This window comes from Gymnodraco acuticeps, unplaced genomic scaffold (assembly GCF_902827175.1).
Source record: "Gymnodraco acuticeps unplaced genomic scaffold, fGymAcu1.1, whole genome shotgun sequence".
Lineage (NCBI taxonomy): Eukaryota > Metazoa > Chordata > Actinopteri > Perciformes > Bathydraconidae > Gymnodraco > Gymnodraco acuticeps.
In genome coordinates this window covers 1-24159 of record NW_022991402.1, presented here as the reverse complement: position 1 = coordinate 24159, position 24159 = coordinate 1, and the positions used below count along the sequence as shown (strand labels likewise).

Below are 24159 nucleotides of genomic sequence, written 5' to 3'. Positions count from 1 at the left end.
ATGCCTCAATGAGCTCAATGTGGGCGGAGCTTCACAGATGACGCGTTGCATCCTGTTTCCCGGGTAGCAGTTCTCTTCCCTCCCTTCAATCTAACCCTTCCCTTCCCCCCATCCTAACCCTAACCACTCCCTACCTTTTTACCTCATCCTAATCTTCCTACCTCCCGAACCTAAACCCAAAAATCTCTCTTACCCCTTAGTATTATTTTTGCCACGTCTAATCAGTTCTCCTTTAAACTCTCTCTTTTTCTCCATTTCCTTTTTGAATCCTCGTCTTTTCCTCCCCTCCCTTATGATGTAGTTGTGTTCATGTGTTCATAACCATGCATGAAGGCTGTTAATGTGTTTAAGTTGAGTTTTATATTTTTAAATGCCGTTGCCCATGGCGACAAATCACTCGCCATCAAGTTAGTTAAAAAGTTTGCATTTAAACTCAAATGTAACAGAGATCTCAAGGTATCATTATATTACCGGTATCATTATATATATATTAATAATATAAGATATAATATGTTACTTTTGTGACTGGGTAAGTACACAACACAGGAGTCGGGACGTCACGTGCTTAAAAGTTGAGAAAGGTTGAGCTCCGCCCACGTTGAGACGTTGAGGCATTGCGCACTGCATTGAGGGGTACTACGAAATGAATAGGAAAACATATTGTATCCATGTCACGTCTTGAGAGGGTTATTTGTGAATATACTAAGTTTTGCCCTGTGGAGAAACGTAGCTATTACACGTTTCTTTGTGAGACTGGGTTGACTAAAACCTACAGAACTACAGGAGAGGGGAAACAACAGAAAGCACATCAGGGTCTCTTTAAAGAAAGTGATCATCAGGGAAGTTTCCTGCTGATATCTGCTGGTAGAAAAAGGTTAAAGGCACCGCCCTGCATAACGATGGCATTTGAAGCCCAGCAGGTGACACTTTTTTTGGGTGTGTGTGAATCTGCTCCTCCATCACAATGAGGGATAATGGCCTCCTCCCCAGGGGAAGGGTGTTTTCTGCAGGAGGAAGACGGCTTGTTTGATTTGAAACAAGATAATTATGATACTGTACAAACTTAAGCAGTATCAAATTGATAAACAAAACTATTATTGACTTACAAATTATATATAAACAAATTATATACCTAATTTACATTTATTTAATCCCTTACAGCGGAGGATTACTGCTCATCGTCAGGGCCATTGAATTCAAAGGTTGTATCATCATATGCTCAAAGTGTATAAGGGCAATGCAATTCTTCTGACCTGAGCTCCTCCAACAAGGCAACATATATAATAACATGCAAAAATCCTAAATGAAAAGTAGTGCAAGAAGTATACATGTAAATAGAATATGATATGTACAAGAACAGAATATGAAATTAAATAATGTACATTAAGACAAAATTAAATACGGTTTATTGCGGTGATAACTATTTATATAAATTAGTATATATTGCAGATGAAGCATTGAAACCCCTTTAGGAGGACCCCTTAAACCCCAGATTGCTGCATCGGCAGAAGAGGCAGCAAAGCCTTGGTGTCTTGGTGCATACAAGTAAAACAACTATTTAAAAAACACAGATAGCGAACTATGATAGTGTTCTTAAAATAGTTCGCTATCTGTGTTTTTCGTTTTTGTTTTACTTTGATGTATGCACGATGACACCAAGTCAAATTCCTCGTACGTGTCAACCTATCTGGTGATAAACATGATTCTGATTTTGATTCGGTAAAAGAGGAGGAGGAGGAAGAGGAAGAGGAGGGAGGAAGAGGAAGAGGGAATCCTGCTACGATGCACGGAGGCTGTAAGGAGACGCTCCCCGGGTCTCCGGAGCTCATGAGGCGGGTCCAAAATCCGCAGAACCGCCGGGGGGATCCGGGTTTCCATCTGTACTGCCAGGAAAACACAGCATAGCTTCGGCTGCAGGAGAGAGGCTCGGCTCGGTGTCCAAATCCCGGCGTCATCTCACTGAAGCATCGGCGGTGGCGCTGGATCCTCTGTCGGGTTGCATCTATGCTATATTCTCCACTTTTCATTTGATCATGAGCACAGAGGAGGGAGAGGCGCGTGGAGGGGAGGAGGCGAAGGGGGGCGAAAACTTCCCCCACAGCCACACCTGGGGGGAAGGAGAGCCTCACGGTGGCGAGGAAAGACGCCTGCACCCCGGGGAAGAGAAGGAGGAAGAGCCGGGTGAGGAAGAGGAGGCCCGGAGATGCAGGGATGCATGTGAGGGGAACAACGGGGGGCATTTCTCCCGCGTGGAAGAGGAGGAGGAAGTGGGGGTTTTGGGGGGGAAATCGTGCAAGGAGCAGACGATGCATTCAAACAGCAGCAGTGACACCTGCATCCCGACCCCCAGCTGCAGGATCTGCTTCCAGGGAGCCGAGCAGGTACAACCAGCTGTTTCTGTCACATGCAAAGTACTGGTGGTGTGAAGGGTGGAGAGTAGCCAAGTAGATTTACTCAAGTGCTCTGTGGAGGTACTTCTACTCGAGTATTTGTACTTCCTGCTACTCTTAACTTCACATTTTTTACTTTGAACTCCACTACTGGACATTTATCTGACAGATTAAGTTTGGAGATTGTATTTAGAATACAAAATATAATCAACAAGTAGGTTATCATGTCAAGATACACTTTAAAGATCCCTATGTTACATTCAACACAACAAACATGTCTAATCAATTAGTAATTCATCATGTTTTTGAAATAGTTAAACTTTTCTGTTTTCATGTCAGAATAAGGGCGATTTCATCCAGTTAGGGTTAGGGGATGGAAACATGATGGGTTCATACATTTAAATACGTTTCAAAACAGAATCCTGACTAAACGTCCACATGTGTGTCTGTGTCCTGCTGCTCTGATTTTAAAATGTTCAAAAACATTGAACATTTTAGCTATTTTTAACTCAACAATGTTCTATAGTTTTGTATAAATGAGGTCTATTGACACTAAATGCCATAAAGAACCAAACAAAGAACAGCTCGCAGTGATACGTTGACATGTAGTTGGCTTTAGAGGTGTGACACACATTTGGCAAAAGCTGCTAGTTGTGTGGATAAACTTTATTGATCCTTGGTGAAAGTCACAAGCTACGTGTCTATATATATGTATGTATTTAGTAAGAAAAACTCTACTACGACTAGCTGCAACATTAAAGTGATAAACACATACATAATTATAATCCAATAGCTAAACATGTGTGTTACTTACTGCTAACCTACTTTACTCACCTGTAGCAGAGTAATTCTAAACATTGAATTCACTTCTTTATCTAAAGAGTTGAGGAGGTGAAAGTTGGCTTTAATTGAATGAAGGTGCTGCATGGTGATTGGCTGCTGCTGCAACTCACCTGCTTTCACATCATGCTGGAGACGTTTCTGATTGGATGGATAATAATAGAAAAAGAGCCAAAGTAAATGTGAAGATGTAAATCTGTAATGTTATTAAGAGTTACAACTAAAGTGCAGAGAAGGACCTTGAACTGACTTCAGCGCCGTGGACAGAGCATACCTGCTTCTACAGTTGGAAAGTAATCAAGAACAAGTACAGCAGTTCAGAGTACAAGTACAAGCTGTTATACTGTTAGCTGTTTGTAAGTTTAATCTACTTTTGCACAACTCACTTATAGTCTGTGTATATATAAATATATATATAACATACGTACAATTAGGGCTGCACGATTTGAAGAAATAATCTAATTGCGATTTTTCTGACAGATATTGCGATTCGATTTGCGATATTTGTTTTTAAGCGACCCAACGGAAGTTTATTGTAAAATGCGGCCATAACTCCGGCTAGGAAGGTCGTATCAACGTGCTCCCGTCTCTAGCATCCCGCAGCCCGAGCTACGAGTGAAAGAACTAAACTTACATGTAACTTCCGTTGGGTTGCTTTAAAGTCGAGCTTCAGTTTCAGATTCACCCTGTAATAGAAACATGTGATGGAGCATCACTAACCTGACCCAGAGGGTTGGTTTCACCATCTGAAGCTCCACTGGAAGCCATTTGGAAAAGTATTTCAAAAATACTTGGCAGGTGATTGGATCAATCTGTCAATCACCTTCTATCAGGGGCCACTGATTGGTTAACAATGGCTGGTACATGTGGAGCACAGCACTTCTGATTGGTTAACAATGGCTGGTACATGTGGAGCACAGCACTTCTGATTGGTTAACAATGGCTGGTACATGTGGAGCACAGCACTTCTGATTGGTTAACAATGGCTGGTACATGTGGAGCACAGCACTTCTGATTGGTTAACAATGGCTGGTGCATGTGGAGCACAGCACTTCTGATTGGTTAACAATGGCTGGTACATGTGGAGCACAGCCCTTCTGATTGGTGTGGATGACTGACACACAAGAAGAACAACATTTTTTTTAACAATTATAATTTATATTTATTGAAAGGCCATTGACAGATTGAATTAAATAAAAACACACAAGAAGTTAAAGCAAGAGCAATAAGCTTCAGTAAGAATGCTATAGCAATTATTAAAATAACATGTATATATTTATATAAACACACATACAATGAAATACAACTAAATTAAATGAACTTAAATCAAAACAAGTTTTTAAAAATAATATATTGGACGTAAAATAAAAAATTTAAATATTTCTATAAGCACAAGACATTCAATTAAAATGTTCAATAAGATAACATATATTTAAACAAAGGAGGTTAAATAAGAGTTCGCAATAAAAATATATAACTAAAAATGTATATTTATATTAACATAAGGAGTTAAAACGTAATATCTAATAAAAAATAAAATAAAACAGGAAAAAAACTATACAAAATGTAAGACTGTACAATAAAAAGACTGAATTAAATACAATTAGATATATATATAGATATGCCCATACACTACAGTTCTCCAATGGATTCACAATGAGAGGTGGAGGAAATCCCTGAATCACGGTCTCAGTGAATCATCAGTCTGTGAGTCCTCCTGCAGACGGCGGACAGACAAACGGTCACGCGTCTCTGAAACCTGAAACTCTGCAGGGTGCTTTTCTGTCTCGTGACAGCATGAGGGACGGCTCGTCCTGCAGGAAGGAGAGCAGGCAGTAAACGCTAAGTGAATATCCTGTCCTCTGAACGTGGGCTACAGCCTATTAGCACACTTAATCTAATCCCTGCGTCCGGGGCCAGACTAATATCTGGATTTTAGAGTTCCCTTCTCACGCATTTACCTGCACATTGGTGACTTGCAACATTCTCTTGCACTGTTTCATATTGTTTTATGTCTTATATATTCATGTTGCATTATTGAAGGAGCCTGGGACTTAAGATTTTCATTTTAAATAACTACACTGTAGCTCCTGAGCATACGACGATAAAGCCTTTTAATCTTAAATCTTGAAGGCCGAGCTCCACCTGTTATCAGGGAGAATGTAAATATTCATTTATGAGCAGAGTAAGATGTTATCTAAGTCCAGTAAATCAGCATCAATGGAGTCATGTTTTGAATAACTTGAAGGAAAGGAAGACTTCACCCCAAAAACATCATAATTTAAATACACAGATGAACTGTGAATATGATAAGTCATGTGACCGTGCTGTAGTTCCTTTATAGCCCAACATTAGCCTCCTTTAGCTTAGCGGTGGTGACGTGAAGTCATGTGACCGTGCTGTAGTTCCTTTATAGCCCAACATTAACCGCCTTTAGCTTAGCGGTGGTGACGTGAAGTCATGTGACCGTGCTGTAGTTCCTTTATAGCCCAACATTAGCCGCCTTTAGCTTAGCGGTGGTGACGTGAAGTCATGTGACCGTGTTGTAGTTCCTTTATAGCCCAACATTAGCCGCCTTTAGCTTAGCGGTGGTGATGTGAAGTCATGTGACCGTGCTGTAGTTCCTTTATAGCCCAACATTAGCCGCCTTTAGCTTAGCGGTGGTGACTTGAAGTCATGTGACCGTGCTGTAGTTCCTTTATAGCCCAACATTAGTCGCCTTTAGCTTAGCGGTGGTGATGTGAAGTCATGTGACCGTGCTGTAGTTCCTTTATAGCCCAACATTAGCCGCCTTTAGCTTAGCGGTGGTGACTTGAAGTCATGTGACCGTGCTGTAGTTCCTTTATAGCCCAACATTAGTCGCCTTTAGCTTAGCGGTGGTGACGTGAAGTCATGTGACCGTGCTGTAGTTCCTTTATAGCCCAACATTAGCTGCCTTTAGCTTGGTGGTAGTGACGTGAAGTCATGTGACCGTGCTGTAGTTCCTTTATAGCCCAACATTAGCCTCCTTTAGCTTAGCGGTGGTGACGTGAAGTCATGTGACCGAGCTGTAGTTCCTTTATAGCCCAACATTAGCCTCCTTTAGCTTAGCGGTGGTGACGTGAAGTCATGTGACCGTGCGGTAGTTCCTTTATAGCCCAACATTAGCTTAGCGGTGGTGACGTGAAGTCATGTGACCGTGCTGTAGTTCCTTTATAGCTCAACATTAGCCACCTTTAGCTTAGCGGTGGTGACGTGAAGTCATGTGACCGTGCTGTAGTTCCTTTATAGCCCAACATTAGCCTCCTTTAGCTTAACGGTGGTGACGTGAAGTCATGTGACCGTGCTTTAGTTCCTTTATAGCCCAACATTAGCCTCCTTTAGCTTAGCGGTGGTGACGTGAAGTCATGTTACCGTGCTTTAGTTCCTTTATAGCCCAACATTAGCCACCTTTAGCTTAGCAGTGGTGACGTGAAGTCATGTGACCGTGCTGTAGTTCCTTTATAGCCCAACATTAGCCTCCTTTAGCTTAACGGTGGTGACGTGAAGTCATGTGACCATGCTGTAGTTCCTTTATAGCCCAACATTAGCCACCTTTAGCTTAGCGGTGGTGACGTAAAGTCATGTGACCGAGCGGTAGTTCCTTTATAGCCCAACATTAGCCTCCTTTAACTTAGCGGTGGTGACGTGAAGTCATGTGACCGTGCGGTAGTTCCTTTATAGCCCAACATTAGCCTCCTTTAACTTAGCGGTGGTGACGTGAAGTCATGTGAACGAGCTGTAGTTCCTTTATAGCCCAACATTAGCCTCCTTTAGCTTAACGGTGGTGACGTGAAGTCATGTGACCTTGCTATAGTTCGTTTATAGCCCAACATTAGCCGCCTTTAGCTTAGCGGTGGTGACGTGAAGTCATGTGACCGTGCTGTAGTTCCTTTATAGCCCAACATTAGCCTCCTTTAGCTTAGCGGTGGTGACGTGAAGTCATGTGACCGTGCTTTAGTTCCTTTATAGCCCAACATTAGCCTCCTTTAGCTTAGCGGTGGTGACGTGAAGTCATGTTACCGTGCTTTAGTTCCTTTATAGCCCAACATTAGCCACCTTTAGCTTAGCAGTGGTGACGTGAAGTCATGTGACCGTGCTGTAGTTCCTTTATAGCCCAACATTAGCCTCCTTTAGCTTAACGGTGGTGACGTGAAGTCATGTGACCGTGCTTTAGTTCCTTTATAGCCAAACATTAGCCTCCTTTAGCTTAGCGGTGGTGACGTGAAGTCATGTTACCGTGCTTTAGTTCCTTTATAGCCCAACATTAGCCACCTTTAGCTTAGCAGTGGTGACGTGAAGTCATGTTACCGTGCTTTAGTTCCTTTATAGCCCAACATTAGCCACCTTTAGCTTAACGGTGGTGACGTGAAGTCATGTGACCATGCTGTAGTTCCTTTATAGCCCAACATTAGCCTCCTTTAGCTTAGCGGTGGTGACGTGAAGTCATGTGACCGTGCTGTAGTTCCTTTATAGCCCAACATTAGCCTCCTTTAGCTTAGCAGTGGTGACGTGAAGTCATGTGACCGTGCTGTAGTTCCTTTATAGCCCAACATTAGCCTCCTTTAGCTTAACGGTGGTGACGTGAAGTCATGTGACCGTGCTGTAGTTCCTTTATAGCCCAACATTAGCCTCCTTTAGCTTAGCAGTGGTGACGTGAAGTCATGTGACCGTGCTGTAGTTCCTTTATAGCCCAACATTAGCCTCCTTTAGCTTAACGGTGGTGACGTGAAGTCATGTGACCGTGCTGTAGTTCCTTTATAGCCCAACATTAGCCTCCTTTAGCTTAGCGGTGGTGACGTGAAGTCATGTTACCGTGCTTTAGTTCCTTTATAGCCCAACATTAGCCACCTTTAGCTTAGCAGTGGTGACGTGAAGTCATGTGACCATGCTGTAGTTCCTTTATAGCCCAACATTAACTTGTTACTTCAGAAATCATAAAGTGGTGTTAACATGTGAATATTTTCCTGCTGACCAAAACATCTATGAATCATAAACGTTGAGATTATTTTCTGAAATAATCATACGTCTCCTTTTCGTGGCGGGAACCAGGGAGATGTTGCTTTCAGGGTCCACTTTGTTGGCCTCTACAATCCCAAAAGAGTTTTATGGTTCATCAAATGTCCCCTCAGATATCCAGAAGCATTGAAATCCTCCTTCTCTTTAAAGCCTCACAGCTTCAGTGGAGAGCCGCCCTAACTCAGTTAATTCAAGTGAAAGCCTCTGAGGTGCTCTTCAACCCACAAGGTTAATATGACATGGTGAAAAACGATCTGCCTGACCGCTGACCTTAATACACTTTTAATACTCCGCTCACTGCCCGGCAGTAATGGCCGCCTGAGGAATGCCTCCAGGAAGAAAGCATAGATATGGTTTTTCATGATTTATGTCGCGCTGCATCTGGACGTGTTGTAGCTGCAGAGCAACGATCATTGATCTGAGCGACGCTGGTGAACAAGGCGTGGATTTTATTTGATGAATGACCCGCTGGGAGGAAATCCAAACTGAGGCATGAAGGCAAGGCTCCCTGGATGATGAGAAAGTTGTGACACGTAGACCTTAAGAATTGGATTTAAGATTAACATTAAGAAGATGGTTCCACTATCGACCCAACAGCAGATTGTTTCCGTCTGTTTCTCTTAAGATTGTGTCACATCTACTCCAGCGTGTTTAAGACAAAGAGCATTTACAAAAATAAGAACAAGGCGCCTTAAATGCAGACTTTTTGAGACTAAACTTGTTTGTTATTCATTTATCAATAAAGGTTTTTTTAAATCACAATCAGGGTTCGTTGAATGCTTTTCAGATTGCCAATTAAAAAACATGCACTTCCACTAAAAGTAAATTGGATTGTATTTGATTGCTTATCAAGTCTTGAAGCTTCCATTTCCTAATCAGTTGTTAATATGTGTTTGTGACATTCATATGTTATCCTTGTTGTTGTCCTCCCATCTAATGTGACCCTTTCCAAACGTCTTTAATGTCAGAATAAGTGAATCTTTTATTTAGTTGCCACAGAAACGAAGATTTACAAAAAATCTATGTGTGTTTTATCCAAACTCAGAACATATGTGGTCTTCCCAGGTCAAAGTTCACCCACATTTCACGGGAAGAAAACACAAAGGTTAACGATTAAAGAAATTCTCTCTCCATCATCATGTGTTGATATCTGACCTCTGACCTGCTGCAGGGCGCCCTGCTGAACCCGTGCCGCTGCGACGGCTCGGTGCGCTACACCCACCAGACCTGCCTCCTGAAGTGGATCAGCGAGCGCGGCTGCTGGACCTGTGAACTCTGCTGCTACCGCTTCAGCGTCATCGCCATCAACACCAAGAACCCCTGGCAGGTAAAGCACTGAGGGCGGGGAGTGGGGAATCATTAATAATTGTACTTTATTTAATGTACAATTATGATGAATGAGCACGTAATAAAACATTTATATAAATACGTACAAATATGCACTTTAACATGTAACAGGTTGGTTGATAATGGACGTTTAAATAATGAATTAGGAATCATTGCCATTATATGATCTCTGGGCTTTTTACGACTTTCTTTACAGCCGTTTGAGGTTACCGTTTTCTCCCACCGAGCATCCTCTCTGAATTATTATAGAGGCATTAACAGATGATTGTTTTTACAGTCTCTCTGGTGCATTGATTTATGCTCAGAAATATTCACAGTGCAGGAAAACCGGCCAAAAAATAAACCCTCCTGCATCTGTGTTACGTCCCAACTAGGGGAAGAGGAAAGGCAACACACACCAGTTGGAATTGGTAATTATTTACAAGGAGTTTATTAAATAACAGGATAACAAAATGGAGCAACCAACAAAGGGAGGACTCTAATAAGAGAGCCTAATCAAACACAAAGGAATAGATACTACAGGGAGGCGTGTGGCGCAGTGGGTTCTGTGTTGGTGTTCGGATCAGGGTTCAAACCCCACTGCAGTCAGCATGTCATTGTGTCCCTGAGACGTCTTCACCCCAAATTGCTCCTGTGGGGATTGTCCACACATGTAAGTCGCTTTGGATTCAAGCGTCTAACAAGTGACATGTCATGTAATGTAAACAACAATAGCAACAAAACAACCCTCACTATTAAAGTGGTACAAGCTAACAAGAGGAGGCTGTAAGAAAACACAGCTAAGCTAGAGGACGACAGTCAACGTAATTCTAAGCTACTCTAGACACATCTAATCAACACTAAACTAAATACGGACCACACGAGTTAAGCACAACGAAAAGCAAGTAGCGAGAGGCGTCTGTTCACACATCAGAGCTGGTCGCCGACAGACTGATCGCTGTCCACAGGCTTTGTAGTCGTCTCCGGAAGGTGGATGTGTGCTGGGATTGGAGCGTGTCGGGCCCGGCATCCTCCAATCACAATCTTCGGGGCGGGCCAGGAGATGAGCAGCCAAGGAGATGAGCAGCCAAGGACATCAGGGCAACCGCACAGCTCATTTACATAAAACACATTCAAATAGAGTTAAACGGGGAGGCGGCGGCCGTAACGATCTGTCAGAGCACTTCCTGCGTAACTTCCCTCTTAATTAAAACCATTATAATAGCATCTGTATATTTCTTTTGAATGGCTGACTGCTCAGAACATGTGGAAATAAGTGGAAAACTGCAAAACATCGCCACATTTCAACCTTTTTAAATGTGATGTAAGTCTTAAAAGGACATCAGTTTAAAATCTCTGAGTTCATGCATTTCGCCTCTGAATTATGACCCTCCCCCATTTTCATGAACACAAAATGGACTCTACTAAATCAGTAGTAAAGATGCAGTTAAGAATACATTTCCATCAAACCATCTATCTATAGTCATGATGGTTGTTTTCTTGATGGAGGCGTGGCGTTGACCCGCTCAGTGTTTCTGTTTCCTCTTCAGTTTGGATTCCTTCAGTCCTTGTTTCCTCCCAAGGCTGAACAGACGGAGCCTCCTGCAGCTCAACATGTCTGGATGGTTTCATTATCTGAGGAACATTCAGGCTTTTTCATATCTGTTCGCTCCAGATGGGACTTGAGTCACTGGGCAGAATGAACAAACACCCTCTGCCTAAAAGTAGTTTTCTCCGTGCAGCTTCACAATCCACAATGTTCTGATTCTGAGTTAACTCTAAGCTTTTTTGGCTTTAAAGAGTCCTCTCCTGCTGATGTTCAGGTGTATATCAGTATTTAGCGTCTCTACTTTAAAGAGTCCTCTCCTGCTGATGTTCAGGTGTATATCAGTATGTAGTGTCTCTACTTTAAAGAGTCCTCTCCTGCTGATGTTCAGGTGTATATCAGTATGTAGTGTCTCTACTTTAAAGAGTCCTCTCCTGCTGATGTTCAGGTGTATATCAGTATGTAGTGTCTCTACTTTAAAGAGTCCTCTCCTGCTGATGTTCATTTGTATTTCAGTATGTAGTGTCTCTACTTTAAAGAGTTCTCTCCTGCTGATGTTCAGGTGTATATCAGTATGTAGTGTCTCTACTTTAAAGAGTCCTCTCCTGCTGATGTTCAGGTGCATATCAGTATGTAGTGTCTATACTTTAAAGAGTCCTCTCCTGCTGATGTTCAGGTGTATATCAGTATGTAGAGTCTCTACTTTAAAGAGTCCTCTCCTGCTGATGTTCAGGTGTATATCAGTATGTAGTGTCTCTACTTTAAAGAGTCCTCTCCTGCTGATGTTCAGGTGTATATCAGTATGTAGTGTCTCTACTTTAAAGAGTCCTCTCCTGCTGATGTTAGGTGTATATCAGTATGTAGTGTCTCTACTTTAAAGAGTTCTCTCCTGCTGATGTTTAGGTGTATATCAGTATGTAGTGTCTCTACTTTAAAGAGTCCTCTCCTGCTGATGTTCAGGTGTATATCAGTATGTAGTGTCTCTACTTTAAAGAGTCCTCTCCTGCTGATGTTCAGGTGTATATCAGTATGTAGTGTCTCTACTTTAAAGAGTCCTCTCCTGTTGATGATCAGGTGTATTTCAGTATGTAGTGTCTCTACTTTAAAGAGTCCTCTCCTGCTGATGTTCAGGTGTATATCAGTATGTAGTGTCTCTACTTTAAAGAGTCCTCTCCTGCTGATGTTCAGGTGTATTTCAGTATGTAGTGTCTCTACTTTAAAGAGTCCTCTCCTCTGATGTTCAGGTGTATATCAGTATGTAGTGTCTCTACTTTAAAGAGTCCTCTCCTGTTGATGATCAGGTGTATTTCAGTATGTAGTGTCTCTACTTTAAAGAGTCCTCTCCTGCTGATGTTCAGGTGTATATCAGTATGTAGTGTCTCTACTTTAAAGAGTCCTCTCCTGCTGATGTTCAGGTGTATATCAGTATGTAGTGGTCTCTACTTTAAAGAGTCCTCTCCTGCTGATGTTCAGGTGTATTTCAGTATGTAGTGTCTCTACTTTAAAGAGTCCTCTCCTGCTGATGTTCAGGTGTATATCAGTATGTAGTGTCTCTACTTTAAAGAGTCCTCTCCTGCTGATGTTCAGGTGTATTTCAGTATGTAGTGTCTCTACTTTAAAGAGTCCTCTCCTGCTGATGTTCAGGTGTATATCAGTATGTAGTGTCTCTACTTTAAAGAGTCCTCTCCTGCTGATGTTCAGGTGTATTTCAGTATGTAGTGTCTCTACTTTAAAGAGTCCTCTCCTGCTGATGTTCAGGCGTATATCAGTATGTAGTGTCTCTGCTTTAAAGAGTCCTCTCCTGCTGATGTTCAGGTGTATATCAGTATGTAGTGTCTCTACTTTAAAGAGTCCTCTCCTGCTGATGTTCAGGTGTATTTCAGTATGTAGTGTCTCTACTTTAAAGAGTCCTCTCCTGCTGATGTTCAGGTGTATATCAGTATGTAGTGTCTCTACTTTAAAGAGTCCTCTCCTGCTGATGTTCAGGTGTATATCAGTATGTTGTGTCTCTACTTTAAAGAGTCCTCTCCTGTTGATGATCAGGTGTATTTCAGTATGTAGTGTCTCTACTTTAAAGAGTCCTCTCCTGCTGATGTTCAGGTGTATATCAGTATGTAGTGTCTCTACTTTAAAGAGTCCTCTCCTGCTGATGTTCAGGTGTATATCAGTATGTAGTGTCTCTACTTTAAAGAGTCCTCTCCTGCTGAAGTTCAGGTGTATATCAGTATGTAGTGTCTCTACTTTAAAGAGTCCTCTCCTGCTGATGTTCAGGTGTATATCAGTATATAGCGTCTCTACTTTAAAGAGTCCTCTCCTGCTGATGTTCAGGTGTATATCAGTATGTAGTGTCTCTACTTTAAAGAGTCCTCTCCTGCTGATGTTCAGGTGTATATCAGTATGTAGTGTCTCTACTTAAAGAGTCCTCTCCTGCTGATGTTCAGGTGTATATCAGTATGTAGTGTCTCTACTTTAAAGAGTCCTCTCCTGCTGATGTTCAGGTGTATTTCAGTATGTAGTCTCTCTACTTTAAAGAGTCCTCTCCTGCTGAAGTTCAGGTGTATATCAGTATGTAGTGTCTCTACTTTAAAGAGTCCTCTCCTGCTGATGTTCAGGTGTATATCAGTATGTAGTGTCTCTACTTTAAAGAGTCCTCTCCTGCTGATGTTCAGGTGTATATCAGTATGTAGTGTCTCTACTTTAAAGAGTCCTCTCCTGCTGATGTTCAGGTGTATTTCAGTATGTAGTGTCTCTACTTTAAAGAGTCCTCTCCTGCTGATGTTCAGGTGTATATCAGTATGTAGTGTCTCTACTTTAAAGAGTCCTCTCCTGCTGATGTTCAGGTGTATTTCAGTATGTAGTCTCTCTACTTTAAAGAGTCCTCTCCTGCTGATGTTCAGGTGTATATCAGTATGTAGTGTCTCTACTTTAAAGAGTCCTTTCCTGCTGAAGTTCAGGTGTATATCAGAATGTAGTGTCTCTACTTTAAAGAGTCCTCTCCTGCTGATGTTTAGGTGTATATCAGTATGTAGTGTCTCTACTTTAAAGAGTCCTCTCCTGCTGATGTTCAGGTGTATATCAGTATGTAGTGACTCTACTTTAAAGAGTCCTCTCCTGTTGATGATCAGGTGTATATCAGTATGTAGTGTCTCTACTTTAAAGAGTCATCTCCTGCTGATGTTCAGGTGTATATCAGTATGTAGTGACTCTACTTTAAAGAGTCCTCTCCTGCTGATGTTCAGGTGTATATCAGTATGTAGTGTCTCTACTTTAAAGAGTCCTCTCCTGCTGATGTTCAGGTGTATATCAGTATGTAGTGCCTCTACTTTAAAGAGTCCTCTCCTGCTGATGTTCAGGTGTATATCAGTATGTAGTGGTCTCTACTTTAAAGAGTCCTCTCCTGCTGATGTTCAGGTGTATATCAGTATGTAGTGTCTCTACTTTAAAGAGTCCTCTCCTGCTGATGTTCAGGTGTATATCAGTATGTATTGTCTCTACTTTAAAGAGTCCTCTCCTGCTGATGTTCAGGTGTATATCAGTATGTAGTGTCTCTACTTTAAAGAGTCCTCTCCTGCTGATGTTCAGGTGTATATCAGTATGTAGTGTCTCTACTTTAAAGAGTCCTCTCCTGTTGATGATCAGGTGTATTTCAGTATGTAGTGTCTCTACTTTAAAGAGTCCTCTCCTGCTGATGTTCAGGTGTATATCAGTATGTAGTGTCTCTACTTTAAAGAGTCCTCTCCTGCTGATGTTCAGGTGTATATCAGTATGTAGTGTCTCTACTTTAAAGAGTCCTCTCCTGCTGATGTTCAGGTGTATTTCAGTATGTAGTGTCTCTACTTTAAAGAGTCCTCTCCTGCTGATGTTCAGGTGTATATCAGTATGTAGTGTCTCTACTTTAAAGAGTCCTCTCCTGCTGATGTTCAGGTGTATTTCAGTATGTAGTGTCCTCTACTTTAAAGAGTCCTCTCCTGCTGATGTTCAGGTGTATATCAGTATGTAGTGTCTCTACTTTAAAGAGTCCTCTCCTGCTGATGTTCAGGTGTATTTCAGTATGTAGTGTCTCTACTTTAAAGAGTCCTCTCCTGCTGATGTTCAGGTGTATTTCAGTATGTAGTGTCTCTACTTTAAAGAGTCCTCTCCTGCTGATGTTCAGGTGTATATCAGTATGTAGTGTCTCTACTTTAAAGAGTCCTCTCCTGCTGATGTTCAGGTGTATATCAGTATGTTGTGTCTCTACTTTAAAGAGGTCCTCTCCTGTTGATGTTCAGGTGTATTTCAGTATGTAGTGTCTCTACTTTAAAGAGTCCTCTCCTGCTGATGTTCAGGTGTATATCAGTATGTAGTGTCTCTACTTTAAAGAGTCCTCTCCTGCTGATGTTCAGGTGTATATCAGTATGTAGTGGTCTCTACTTTAAAGAGTCCTCTCCTGCTGAAGTTCAGGTGTATATCATATGTAGTGTCTCTACTTTAAAGAGTCCTCTCCTGCTGATGTTCAGGTGTATATCAGTATATAGCGTCTCTACTTTAAAGAGTCCTCTCCTGCTGATGTTCAGGTGTATATCAGTATGTAGTGTCTCTACTTTAAAGAGTCCTCTCCTGCTGATGTTCAGGTGTATATCAGTATGTAGTGTCTCTACTTTAAAGAGTCCTCTCCTGCTGATGTTCAGGTGTATATCAGTATGTAGTGTCTCTACTTTAAAGAGTCCTCTCCTGCTGATGTTCAGGTGTATTTCAGTATGTAGTCTCTCTACTTTAAAGAGTCCTCTCCTGCTGAAGTTCAGGTGTATATCAGTATGTAGTGTCTCTACTTTAAAGAGTCCTCTCCTGCTGATGTTCAGGTGTATATCAGTATGTAGTGTCTCTACTTTAAAGAGTCCTCTCCTGCTGATGTTCAGGTGTATTTCAGTATGTAGTGTCTCTACTTTAAAGAGTCCTCTCCTGCTGATGTTCAGGTGTATATCAGTATGTAGTGTCTCTACTTTAAAGAGTCCTCTCCTGCTGATGTTCAGGTGTATTTCAGTATGTAGTCTCTCTACTTTAAAGAGTCCTCTCCTGCTGATGTTCAGGTGTATATCAGTATGTAGTGTCTCTACTTTAAAGAGTCCTCTCCTGCTGAAGTTCAGGTGTATATCAGAATGTAGTGTCTCTACTTTAAAGAGTCCTCTCCTGCTGATGTTCAGGTGTATATCAGTATGTAGTGACTCTACTTTAAAGAGTCCTCTCCTGCTGATGTTCAGGTGTATATCAGTATGTAGTGTCTCTACTTTAAAGAGTCCTCTCCTGCTGATGTTCAGGTGTATATCAGTATGTAGTGACTCTACTTTAAAGAGTCCTCTCCTGTTGATGATCAGGTGTATATCAGTATGTAGTGTCTCTACTTTAAAGAGTCCTCTCCTGCTGATGTTCAGGTGTATATCAGTATGTAGTGACTCTACTTTAAAGAGTCCTCTCCTGCTGATGTTCAGGTGTATATCAGTATGTAGTGTCTCTACTTTAAAGAGTCCTCTCCTGCTGATGTTCAGGTGTATATCAGTATGTAGTGCCTCTACTTTAAAGAGTCCTCCTCCTGCTGATGTTCAGGTGTATATCAGTATGTAGTGTCTCTACTTTAAAGAGTCCTCTCCTGCTGATGTTCAGGTGTATATCAGTATGTAGTGTCTCTACTTTAAAGAGTCCTCTCCTGCTGATGTTCAGGTGTATATCAGTATGTAGTGTCTCTACTTTAAAGAGTCCTCTCCTGCTGATGTTCAGGTGTATATCAGTATGTAGTGACTCTACTTTAAAGAGTCCTCTCCTGCTGATGTTCAGGTGCATATCAGTATGTAGTGTCTATACTTTAAAGAGTCCTCTCCTGCTGATGTTCAGGTGTATATCAGTATGTAGTGTCTCTACTTTAAAGAGTCCTCTCCTGCTGATGTTCAGGTGTATATCAGTATGTAGTGTCTCTACTTTAAAGAGTCCTCTCCTGCTGATGTTCAGGTGTATATCAGTATGTAGTGTTCTCTACTTTAAAGAGTCCTCTCCTGCTGATGTTTAGGTGTATATCAGTATGTAGTGTCTCTACTTTAAAGAGTTCTCTCCTGCTGATGTTTAGGTGTATATCAGTATGTAGTGTCTCTACTTTAAAGAGTCCTCTCCTGCTGATGCTCAGGTGTATATCAGTATGTAGTGTCTCTACTTTAAAGAGTCCTCTCCTGCTGATGTTCAGGTGTATATCAGTATGTAGTGTCTCTACTTTAAAGAGTCCTCTCCTGCTGATGTTCAGGTGTATATCAGTATGTAGTGTCTCTACTTTAAAGAGTCCTCTCCTCTGATGTTCAGGGGTATTTCAGTATGTAGTGTCTCTACTTTAAAGAGTCCTCTCCTGCTGATGTTCAGGTGTAATTCAGTATGTAGTGTCTCTACTTTAAAGAGTCCTCTCCTGCTGATGTTTCAGGTGTATATCAGTATGTAGTGTCTCTACGTTAAGAGTCCTCTCCTGCTGATGTTCAGGTGTATATCAGTACGTAGAGTCTCTACTTTAAAGAGTCCTCTCCTGCTGATGTTCAGGTGTATATCAGTATGTAGTGTCTCTACTTTAAAGAGTCCTCTCCTGCTGATGTTCAGGTGTATATCAGTATGTAGTGTCTCTACTTTAAAGAGTCCTCTCCTGCTGATGTTCAGGTGTATATCAGTATGTAGTGTCTCTACTTTAAAGAGTCCTCTCCTCTGATGTTCAGGTGTATATCAGTATGTAGTGTCTCTACTTTAAAGAGTCCTCTCCTGCTGATGTTCAGGTGTATATCAGTATGTAGTGTCTCTACTTTAAAGAGTCCTCTCCTCTGATGTTCAGGTGTATATCAGCATGTAGTGTCTCTACTTTAAAGAGTCCTCTCCTCTGATGTTCAGGTGTATATCAGTATGTAGTGTCTCTACTTTAAAGAGTCCTCTCCTCTGATGTTCAGGTGTATATCAGTATGTAGTGTCTCTACTTTAAAGAGTCCTCTCCTGCTGATGTTCAGGTGTATTTCAGTATGTAGTGTCTCTACTTTAAAGAGTCCTCTCCTGCTGATGTTCAGGTGTATATCAGTATGTAGTGTCTCTACTTTAAAGAGTCCTCTCCTGCTGATGTTCAGGTGTATATCAGTATGTAGTGTCTCTACTTTAAAGAGTCCTCTCCTCTGATGTTCAGGTGTATATCAGCATGTAGTGTCTCTACTTTAAAGAGTCCTCTCCTCTGATGTTCAGGTGTATATCAGCATGTAGTGTCTCTACTTTAAAGAGTCCTCTCCTCTGATGTTCAGGTGTATATCAGTATGTAGTGTCTCTACTTTAAAGAGTCCTCTCCTCTGATGTTCAGGTGTATATCAGTATGTAGTGTCTCTACTTTAAAGAGTCCTCTCCTCTGATGTTCAGGTGTATTTCAGTATGTAGTGTCTCTACTTTAAAGAGTCCTCTCCTGCTGGTGTTCAGGTGTATATCAGTATGTAGTGTCTCTACTTTAAAGAGTCCTCTCCTCTGATGTTCAGGTGTATATCAGCATGTAGTGTCTCTACTTTAAAGAGTCCTCTCCTCTGATGTTCAGGTGTATATCAGTATGTAGTGTCTCTACTTTAAAGAGTCCTCTCCTCTGGTGTTCAGGTGTATATCAGTATGTAGTGTCTCTACTTTAAAGAGTCCTCTCCTCTGGTGTTCAGGTGTATATCAGTATGTAGAGCCTCTACTTTAAAGAGTCCTCTCCTCTGGTGTTCAGGTGTATATCAGTATGTAGTGTCTCTACTTTAAAGAGTCCTCTCCTGCTGGTGTTCAGGTGTATATCAGTATGTAGTGTCTCTACTTTAAAGAGTCCCTCTCCTGCTGATGTTCAGGTGTGTATCAGTATGTAGTGTCTCTACTTTAAAGAGTCCTCTCCTCTGATGTTCAGGTGTATATCAGCATGTAGTGTCTCTACTTTAAAGAGTCCTCTCCTCTGATGTTCAGGTGTATATCAGTATGTAGTGTCTCTACTTTAAAGAGTCCTCTCCTCTGATGTTCAGGTGTATATCAGTATGTAGTGTCTCTACTTTAAAGAGTCCTCTCCTCTGATGTTCAGGTGGTATATCAGTATGTAGTGTCTCTACTTTAAAGAGTCCATCTCTCCTCTGATGTTCAGGTGTATTTCAGTATGTAGTGTCTCTACTTTAAAGAGTCCTCTCTCTGATGTTCAGGTGTATATCAGTATGTAGTGACTCTACTTTAAAGAGTCCTCTCCTCTGATGTTCAGGTGTATATCAGTATGTAGTGTCTCTACTTTAAAGAGTCCTCTCCTCTGATGTTCAGGTGTATATCAGTATGTAGTGTCTCTACTTTAAAGAGTCCTCTCCTCTGATGTTCAGGTGTATATCAGTATGTAGTGTCTCTACTTCTTAAAGAGTCCTCTCCTTGATGTTCAGGTGTATATCAGTATGTAGTGTCTCTACTTTAAAGAGTCCTCTCCTCTGATGTTCAGGTGTATATCAGCATGTAGTGTCCTCTACTTTAAAGAGTCCTCTCCTGCTGATGTTCAGGTGTATATCAAGCATGTAGTGTCTCTACTTAAAGAGTCCTCTCCTGCTGATGTTCAGGTGTATATCAGTATGTAGTGTCTCTACTTTAAAGAGTCCTCTCCTCTGATGTTCAGGTGTATATCAGCATGTAGTGTCTCTACTTTAAAGAGTCCTCTCCTGCTGATGTTCAGGTGTATATCAGCATGTAGTGTCTCTACTTTAAAGAGTCCTCTCCTGCTGATGTTCAGGTGTATATCAGTATGTAGTGACTCTACTTTAAAGAGTCCTCTCCTCTGATGTTCAGGTGTATATCAGTATGTAGTGTCTCTACTTTAAAGAGTCCTCTCCTCTGATGTTCAGGTGTATCTCTCTCTCTCTCAGTGGCAGCCGATCACCATCACGCTGGTGGAGAAGGTGCAGATCATCGCGGTGTTCCTGGGCTCTCTCTTCCTGGTGGCCAGCATCTCCTGGCTGCTGTGGTCGGCTCTCAGCCCGCAGGCCGTGTGGCAGCGCCGCGACGTGCTCTTCCAGATCTGCTACGGCATGTACAGCTTCATGGACCTGGTCTGCGTAGGTGAGTCTGAAACCAGTCTGCAAACCAGTGTCACGACTAGAGATGTCCCGATCCGATCACGTGATCGGGGATCGGAGCCGATCACGTGATTTTCAAAAGATCGGAATCGGGAGAAAAAATCGGGGATCGGGATTTTTTATTTATACAATATTTTTGTATTATTATTTAATGTTACAAAACAAAAATGACCATGTTCACGTCTTAAAGTCATCCTGAGGCCTTCGCTTTGGTTTGAAATGACTCAACATCATGTGTGTGTTGCTTGGGCTTGTTTTCAGACCTGGTTGTTTATTCCTCTCAAAGCAACAGAGTGGGCGCAGTGTCTAATAGTAGCAGCTAACGAGAGGCTACGGTCAGCTGGTGACTCGGGAGTCGGGACAGAGAAAATGTCAGGAGTTTGGAAGTATTATGAAATTGAAAGCGAAGGCAGTGTAACAGCCAGATGCAATGTTTGCAAGGCGGAGGTTCCAAGAACAGAGCTACGTTCAACACGACCAATCAAATACGCCACCTGAGAAACAAACACCAACAGGACGAGTACACAGCGGCCACTCGGGTAACGGCACTGAAGCAACCGACACTTTCAGAGACTTCTAAAAGGAAAGAGAAACGGCCCCAGAACAGTGAAAAGGCCAAAACAATAACAGCAAGAGAGCTGAACTCATCGCGGTGGATGACCAGCCGTTATCTGTTACCTTTGTTTCTCTTAATGCATTGCATAAAGATCGGATCGGGAAAAATCGGTATCGGCAGATTGTCAAATCAAAATGATCGGAATCGGATCGGGACATCCCTAGTCACGACTAGGCAAACGAGCATGAACCCAAAGCACGACTCCACACACAAAGTACAAAAGAAAGTCTTTACAGAAAAAGGGCACTATTTGTGCAACAGAAAACCGCTCCGTAGAGGTAACCAGGTCAAAACAAAAAACACTCTTACGAGGGAAAGGTAACCGAGGTAGTTTCAAAAATGCAAAAATTCCAAAACTCGGCTCTTAGCTTTTAGCAAATACGATCCACGAGAAGACGACATGGACTTGACGCTGACTGTCTGACACATGGGACGAACGAACTGGCAACAAGACAAGGGAGGACTGTGGCCGTTTCTCAAATCGCGAGGATGCTGGCTTGGTAGCACATGTCTTCTGAGTCACTTCCTTCAGAAGCGAGGCAAGAATCCTTCCTGGCATTCGGAAAACGAAGAGTGGAATAGGCTAGCAAGTGTGCAGGTGTGCGTCATATGAGAGGCCCCGCCTTACATTTTCCGCCACAGATTTGGGGAAATTGGTCCGTGCGCAAAGCATTGTGGGGATTTGAAGGATGCGAAATCTACCCATGTGCAGCCTCGAAATTACCCCCAAACCAAGGACGCAGCCTCTGTGGAATTCCAAGTATGCTGGAGATTGGAACAGTCCTTCAGCGGCACTCGATGACGTAGTATCCTTGAAATATTGGCTTGGAAGCCAGTATCCTCGAGATTGAGAAACTGCCAGGAAGTATGTATACAGGCTAAGGGGGCACAGGTGCAGACAATCAGGGTGGGGTCGACAATCACAGTGGAGGGAAAACACACAAAGGGAGGAAGCGAGGTGATCTGCAACGAGAAGGAGAGGTTACTACAAAATAAAACAGGAAGTCACAAGACTGAACCAAATACATTCACTGAACAGATTTTACGAGACACAACATTCTGCAAACCAGTCTGCAGCTGAACCTACGGTGGCTGAGAAGGGCAAACGAGAAATGTTTTATGAAATGTAAATGTCTCTAGCTTTATAGAAGTGTTTCCCATCTTGTTACATAGGTTTGTTTCCTTGGTAAAAGTGTTTTGTAATTTTGTTTTATAAAATTAGTTTCGAACTTTGTAATTCTCGTTTGCCTTCTCAGCCACCGTAGAATCAGCACGATGGGAAAACTTTGAATGCACGTTATAATACGTTCTGCCACCACGGGTCTCCCGATCAAAACGTAATGAAATACATTATTTTGGGAGTGATCAAAGAGCATTTTTGAATGGCTCAGAACATGTAGATAAAAGTAGAAAATCTGCCACAAATCTGCACATTTGAACCTTTCAGTCTTAAAACCAATTGACATGAGTTCAAAATGTCCGTGTTTTCATAACAGGTGACCTTTAATGTTTGTGTGTGTCCCAGGTTTGATCGTCCATGAGGGGGCGGCGGTGTACAGCGTGTTCCTGCGCTGGCGGGCCGTCAACCTGCACTGGGACGTCCAGAGCTACAACAAGCCAAGGACCTGGAGGAGACGAGCACCGGCCAATCGGCACTCTCCCCCAGGACGCTGTGGTTACCATTGACTACCTTTGCACCCGATGGCCCTTTACGCCCCGGCACCCAGCTGGAGGTCCAGCCATGGAGCTGCCTCTGTTTGGGGCCCTTTTGCCACGGTTTGGGGCCCCGCAACCCCCTGAGGCGGGACAGGGACTCGGGGCAGGAGGTCATCCGGGTGACGTCGGTGTGACACCAGGCATCGGGATTAGTGCTCCTGATGGTTTGCACTGGGCACTTTTGTGGATTTACTACTTTTTTTTCTAGATAAGTTTGAATGTTGCTCCGAGGCCGGTTCTCCCTAGACCTTTGTGCAGTATTTATGTCGTGTTGGGTGGAAAATAGTCATGGAAAAGATTGTAAGATTAACAACGTGTGACCATTTTCATTATCATACAACTCATCAGGGTTTAAGACGGCACGATTGCTGAATGAAGTCAACACATGGATTTTACTACATTTTTTCGCAGTTCGACCAGATGTCTTGAAAAATGTGAAACGGTCCCCAAACGATAGGATGTTTGTCCCCAAGATTAGACTAAAGCCAAGTATATAGTTAGATAGTCTTAAAGTTACAACCAACCATAATGCTGATGTGGCCCGCGATGACATTGAGTTTGACCCCCTGCTCTAGACCTTTGTGCAGTATTTATGTCGTGTTGGGTGGAAATAGTCATGGAAAAGATTGTAAGATTAACAACGTGTGACCATTTTCATTATCACACAACTCATCAGGGTTTAAGACGGCACGATTGGCTGAATGAGAGTTCATCAAAGCACTTACATTTGGCTAAAATGACCATAGATGATTGGATTTGAGGAATCTCTTGCATCGTCTGGCACCAGGTCAGATGATAGGATGTAAGAGCTTTAAGAAAGTGTTACTGGGACAATGATTTGAAGAAGTATTAAAGGAAGTTGCCACATGAACACGGCACAAGTTCTTCAACAACTCCTATAAAGTATTATACAATATATGAGATGTTTCTGCAACATCTTAGTTTTGAAAGCACTGCAGTTCCCATTAAGAAAGAACAGCAAAGGTTCTTTGAAAGCTAGCCGTTATAACAGTAGCATTTAAACATAATATTCTTCAATGCAGATCAACCAGATGTGTTGAAAAATGTGAAACAGTCCTAAATGATGGGATGTCCCTGCGTCTGTCCCAAGGTAGACTAAAGCCATTCTGATCAATTATAATCTGATTAAGAATGAAATAGTGATCATGATGAAACATGTCCGAGCCTACATGTCTGTTTTTAGAGTTTAAAGCTTTGACTTCTCTTGCTGTGTTTCCGGATAATCCTGTTTCGCGTTTTCTCTACGAATAATCCTACCTTTTGAAAAACCAGAAGGAAGCAGAATTCAGCGACTAACACGGATGGCATGAGCACAACACAAACAATGCAGGCATCAAATCTTGGACTTCTTTTGAATGTCATTGGAACTTGATCTCAGATTATTTGTGCCAGCATGGATACAGATGTTGAACATGGTGGATTTCATCCTTTGCCTTTCTGTTGAGCTTCCAGGAGCCCTGTGTTGTTTGGGAGGGTGTTTTTGTTGTTGTTGGGGTCTCTGTTCTCGACTCTGGGTCATTTGGGTCGATAGATTTGTTTTGTGCCTTAGGAGGCTTGGTGACGTCCTCAATG

The 24159-nt window shown here is 42.2% G+C and overlaps 1 protein-coding gene across 1 annotated transcript; it reads left to right on the top strand.

The window, feature by feature from the left end:
* The first annotated feature begins 1725 nt into the window (after positions 1–1725).
* LOC117532397 (E3 ubiquitin-protein ligase MARCHF11-like) lies at positions 1726–24153 on the top strand. The gene is given in 5 exon segments (XM_034195709.1): positions 1726–2381; positions 9439–9594; positions 20025–20217; positions 22376–22465; positions 22468–24153. Coding segments are annotated over 5 exon segments (1020 nt in total). The 5' UTR covers positions 1726–2033; the 3' UTR covers positions 22701–24153.
* The last annotated feature ends 6 nt before the right edge of the window (positions 24154–24159 follow it).